Source organism: Colias eurytheme, chromosome 32 (genome assembly GCF_061535395.1).
Source record: "Colias eurytheme isolate Ceu_HAF_F1 chromosome 32, ilColEury1 Martin Lab GWU primary, whole genome shotgun sequence".
NCBI lineage: Eukaryota > Metazoa > Arthropoda > Insecta > Lepidoptera > Pieridae > Colias > Colias eurytheme.
Genome location: NC_143011.1, coordinates 1,544,057 through 1,549,830, shown reverse-complemented (window position 1 = coordinate 1,549,830; position 5,774 = coordinate 1,544,057). Strand labels below are relative to the sequence as shown.

Below are 5,774 nucleotides of genomic sequence, written 5' to 3'. Positions count from 1 at the left end.
CAAACCTTTTTAGTAAATAGCACATCTAAATAATATGTAGTAATTAATAATATCAAATCTTTTTTATATTTTACTTTTCCGTGTTTGAAGTCGGTTGTTTTTAACGCAGTTATTTTTATTTAATAATTTTTAGTGTATTTTTCAATACGAATCAGCCCAAACTCGATAAAGTTGAGTCAATATTATATCCTATGGCTATATATATTTCCTATGGCCTCCTTCCGATTCCATCATCAAATCAGCTCTATGTCATGATAATGTTTCATCGCTATCCAATTTACATACATATACAAAATTTCAGCTCAATTGGTTACCGGGAAGCGAATCAAAGTTACTTGCTACATTCCAATTAAGTCATCGAGTCAAGACAAAAATGCTTATAAAATAAAAACTACTGGGCTAAGGCGTATAAAATTTTTATGGGACCAATTCGACACCATCCCGCATCAAACAAAAAAGAATCACATCATACATAATATAAAAAAAAAAGATACCGGCCGAATTGATAACCTCCTTTTTTTTGAAGTCAGTTAAAAATAAATTAATTTGGTCTCAAATTACGATCTTCGAGGAGTAATATCAATTGTGATATTCTTGAATTAAGATGTTGCGTGGAGTCACGTAGGTCTGCCTCTATGCGGGTGCGGACTTCTTCGACCCGTACGCGCTCAGCTTCCACTTGCACTCGCTCTCTATCAACTTGGATACGTTGTGCTTCAATTTTGAGCCGTTCAGTTTCCAGCTCATATTGACGCGCATCCCTATCCATTTCAAAACGCAATCTTTTTTCCTCTATTGCCACAAACTCACTGGTGGCTCGGTCAAATGGTGTTTGGCGTCTTCGCTGTCTGAGACTGCGATGACGAGGTGTAGAAGGGCCGGCAGATACCGGCGATCTTCCTGTGAACATAGATAAAAGCTGTATTACTCTGTATTGTGTAGTTTATTGGATGAATAAAAAATCTAACATGGAGAGAAAACGAACAAAATATGGTGGTAGTTAATTTATTTAATAATGTTAAGTATTATGTTTTAATGTAGGTAGTTTTAAGTTTCAATAACTCAATTAGTTTCAATAAATAAATCAATAATTTAGTAGTAGGTATCCTAATACCACTTTTATGCATTTACCACCACTAGGCTATTTGACAGCATCAATAAATTGAGTTCGTTATTTAGTTACTTTTGAAAATTATTGGATTTTTTCTTTAGTTAAATCAATGAATAGGTATTTACAAAAATTTTAAAACAAAAAATTGTTCTGTCAAATTACCTATTTCAATACTAATTTTATAATAATTACCTCCTTGTATAGTTCTACTATTGGAAGGACCTGGCACAGGACTGACTGGATGAGCTCGTGGAGTTGATGTTACATGGGTATTTTCTGGAGGTAATGCCTCCATAGTCATTTCTTCTGGTGCTGGTATGGAGGTGATAATTCTTTCTTCTGTTTCCCCTCTATTGACTTGAGGACCTTGAGGTTGAGATGGTTCCTAAGTACAAAAATATAATTGTTGACCAGAAATATGCAAGTTTTTATAGAATTATCAAAACAAGATATAACATTAATATAATAATATGAATGTTCACTCACTTGGAATCCCGCTTCTTCTATGGCTTCTGTTCCAGTAATTGCGGTAATCCCAATTAACCTTAACACTCTCTCCTCAAGTCTACTCAAAGGCTTTCCCCTACCAGGCCCACCACCAGTGCCACGAATATCCCGATTTATAAGGGAGGCTTTCTTTTTTGTTTTGGTCTTCCAGTCAGACCATACCTGTAGCACGAAATATAAAATATTAACATTAAAATAAATGGTCTTCAGAGGCAGTGGCGGCGCAAGACCTAACTAGGCGAGGCCCCCTAAGGGATGATGCAAAAAGACGGATTTAATTAAAAGATTTTTTTTGATACTCATAAATGCTAAAAAAACGCGCCGTCCAAGGGGCGCGAGGCCGTGGACGGTCGCCCACACCACCCACGCCTTGCGCCGCCTCTGTTCAGAGGTACCTAAGCAACAGCAGACTTTGCTTAATAATTAATTATCATATTACCCTTTTCCATTTGTCGGGATTTTTGCTAACACCATTTCCACCCACTGAATTTAACAATTCGGCTAATTCTTGCCACAAGCCTTCACCCCTTACCCTTCCTTGAAGTCCAACTTGTGGCCTTGAAAGATCACCGTGGCTAAAAATAATATTCATAAGATTAGTGTACAGTGAGAATATTAGCCGAAAGTTTGCTACTAACATTCTAATACCATGTTTATCAAACAAGTAACTATTAAGGTTTGAAACGAGTTTCTTAAGAATAACAAAATGTAAAATAAATGACAGATTTCGGAAAAAACCTACCTTTCCATAAATTCTAATAGTAAACTAAATTGTTCGGGACTCGCACGAAGTCTGGATTCCATGGTTATCACAGAGCAATTAAGTAATATAGTAATTAGTAATAAGTTGACTGATTTCAGCGCGCGAGTTTGCGTTTGAACTTTGGCAGTAACAGATACTGACTCTTTGACAATTGACAGTTGACACTTGCTACACACTATTCCATAGACTAATTATAGAGTGTTTCGGATAACGCTGCGGAATGGGCGTTCAGCGTTCCATGTGTAACATGTCTACCAATTTCAACACGCTAATGTCAAGTCCTTAGCGTGAGCGGAAAACGCTTGCATTGAAAACGCTTGGTTTTTGTCTAGGCCCCCTGTACTCCTAATAGCAGACGCCGGCTTCAACGGACTACGGTAATACCGCGCATCCACGGTTTACTATAAGCAGCCATAATCCCCTTATAGCAGACACCGACTTCAACGGACTACGGCTACGAAATGACTACTGGCACACTGACCAATCGAACTAAGATTCACCGCTATCACTCAACTCAAACTCAAGTTTCAAACATTAATCAACTTCAAGTGGTACTTGGCCCTCAGGCATTCTCAATATATTGACAAAGTGAAGTTACCCGAACATTGTATAAACAACATCTTTCTTTTCAAAGTGATTATTGGTGTTTATAGGATTCAATAGCTCAACAGTTAAAAAAAATGAAATCTTATCTGAACTGAATATTACTCATCCAACAGTATATTAAAACTCAAGTTATCTCCTATACAGCCATACTGACAATCATGTGTCCCCGTACGCCATTTCTCACACTACATTACTACGGTAATTCATCTCGGGATACCAAAATAACTACCATCCTGCCTCAGCCCACACTGACCTTACAGGGTTACCATACTGCCCCGGTCCTCCTGACCGGTCAGAACACACATCTACTATCCTGGACCTCATGCCAGATAGAACACCACCATCCTTCGATGAACTACATTACCATCACAATATTATTTCACGCAACACACATTTACTTCACAACGTACGAGACAACACAACCATCAGTATGCTACAACTATATATCGTCGATGTACGTACGACTATGTATTTGGGCTTAGTGAAATCACATATAAATCACACATGTATTGTGTTAATTTTATTTATTACGGATTCAACATCAAACAACTCTACGGTAAGTATCAAGGTGCGTATTAACTATAGAGCTATTATTTATTACCTTACCTAATACCTATAGGTATGTTATAGCTAATTGCTGCTGGGCGCTGGCTGCGATTTCGTCCATGTATCTACTGAAAGGTTTCATGACATAATATGAGCACAGGGGAATAAAATAAAAATACCAGTATGTACATCCAAAAATATTTATTTCAATTATTACAAATTATCCTTAATCTAATTTTGAAAATCTAACACTGAATTAGATTCCTTACAATAATATTATTCAAATTAATAACAAAATAACGTATTTTACGGCTAAATTAATATTGAACTAATTATGTAGTTAAAACACGAAAGCGCATTACCTTGTTATACCAAAAATTTTATATGATACAATATTTTCAACTGATATCGAAATGTACGAAAATAGTAATAATGTAATTGAACTGAGAACATAATATTTTAATATTCAGACAAAGCTGTATTGTTTCGATATACGTAGTTTTTATTGTAAACTGCACATATTTTCATAGAAAAATACTGTAAAACAACAGATGATGAAATTTTCAAAGAGAATAAAAAAATACAAATTTGCCGCGCAATTGACATTAATTGACAGTTTTAAAAGTTTGTACCTATAGGTAATATTAATAGAAATAATTATCGAGATTTAAATGGCTCTACACGAGATTTATTTTGTTTTTTTTATTACTATACTTCATAAAGACACAATTAACTCGTACCTACTCGTAATACGATACCTTGGAGTTGGAGCGAAAATATTGTTTGTAATAATTTGGCTAGGTAACTTATTATTGAAATGAAAATAATAATTAGAAAAATGCATTGTGAAACCGTTTTAAGCAAAAAACGTTTCGATAAACGAATTATGTTTTTGAATGAAATACAAATTATTGCATGCTTTTAAAATACAAGACTTAACTATCTACTAATGAAAGTTTTCATGCATTTTGTTCGAAACACGGTAGGTCAGCCGTGTTTTGTTACTTTAAAAGTGATGTAGGGGCTTGTTATGTGCGGGTGTAATAAAAGATGTAATAACTACGCAAAGGTTATATTTCGTTAACTACATATATATATTCGTATGTAATTAATATTCGACCTAATGCGACCAACCCGTGTCCCGACAAGCCCTTAACTAACTGTGCATAACGCACAAACTGTTTATATACGAGTTACCGTGTGAACCTATGGTGGGAACTTTCTTAGTAGGTACTACACTTGAAATATTTCGGTAACTCGTAAATTGGCTTGTCGTCGCTACATCATTCCCCCCTTAAAATAAAAAGGGTATACAAGTAAAAAAATCTTACAATAAAATTAAACAATAAACAAAGGGGTATATATAAAGTGTCGCTATATAAGATTACAAAATGTTTACAATATAAAGTATAAAAAATGTTCACAATATAAATCAATCATAACGTATACAAGTGGTTACAGTTAACACCTAATTTCGTTAAACTATTTATGTTATTACAAAAACTCGGTTGGGTCTTCTAAGTGGCGTGCGATTATTGTTACACGTCAATTAACACTTAGTAACGTCAACATTTCAAATCTCAATAGGTTCTTTACACTTGTATCGTTTAATATTACAAAGGCTATTACTATACACTCATAAGCCATAAATCAAAAGTACTTAAATTTCTAAGTAGTAAACATTTCAATCAAAACTCAACACAAACATAAATTTGAAATACCATACTTAAAACGTTAAACAATGAACTCGTTTCAAAATTACTTAAGTTCTATTATTTATTAAATACGATGTGTTGATTAGTAAGTATTTATTATACATTTCTAAGAAGACTTAATAATACTTATAATCATCGTAATTCTAATAAATATAAAATAGTTGAAAAAATTACAAATACAATACTATTACCTAAATCGTACTGGTAATCGTATAGCTCTTCCACTACGCGTGGTATGTGTATTAGGCAATTCGCTACTTGGAATTTGTAACGGAACCTCAGTATCTGCCCCAGATGTCGTATCACTATCATCATTCAAATAATATGCAGGTTTTAGACGGTCTACAGATATACTAACTTTCCTGCCAGTCATTTGAATATAAAATACCTTTTCCTCTCGACTCAACACACGATAAGGACCGTCGTATGTTGGTTGTAAAGGCTTACGTACTGCGTCGTTTCTTACAAAAACATAATCGCACTTTTGCAAATCGGGGTGAATAAATATGTTCCGTCTTTCATTCTG

At 34.5% G+C, this 5,774-nt stretch overlaps 1 protein-coding gene across 1 annotated transcript; it reads right to left on the bottom strand.

Moving 5' to 3' along the window:
- Window positions 1-473: 473 nt before the first annotated feature.
- Window positions 474-2,713, bottom strand: LOC149895117 (uncharacterized). The gene is made up of 4 exons (XM_090119150.1): window positions 2,361-2,713; window positions 2,058-2,193; window positions 1,413-1,780; window positions 474-929 (listed from the first exon to the last, which is right to left on the bottom strand). Exons 1-4 carry the CDS (start codon window positions 2,420-2,422, stop codon window positions 542-544), a joined length of 954 nt encoding a protein of 317 aa, XP_089975276.1. The 5' UTR covers window positions 2,423-2,713; the 3' UTR covers window positions 474-541.
- Between the last annotated feature and the right edge of the window lie 3,061 nt (window positions 2,714-5,774).

Excerpts from the sequence above, each read along its gene's own strand:
- LOC149895117 (XM_090119150.1), bottom strand. The coding sequence starts at position 2,422 with ATGGAATCCAGACTTCGTGCGAGTCCCGAACAATTTAGTTTACTATTA. Across the intron at positions 2,194-2,360 it reads CTATTAGAATTTATGGAAAG|CCACGGTGATCTTTCAAGGC; the intron begins GTAGGTTTTTTC and ends TATTATTTTTAG. Across the intron at positions 930-1,412 it reads CCATACCAGCACCAGAAGAA|AGTAATACAGCTTTTATCTA; the intron begins ATGACTATGGAG and ends TACACAATACAG.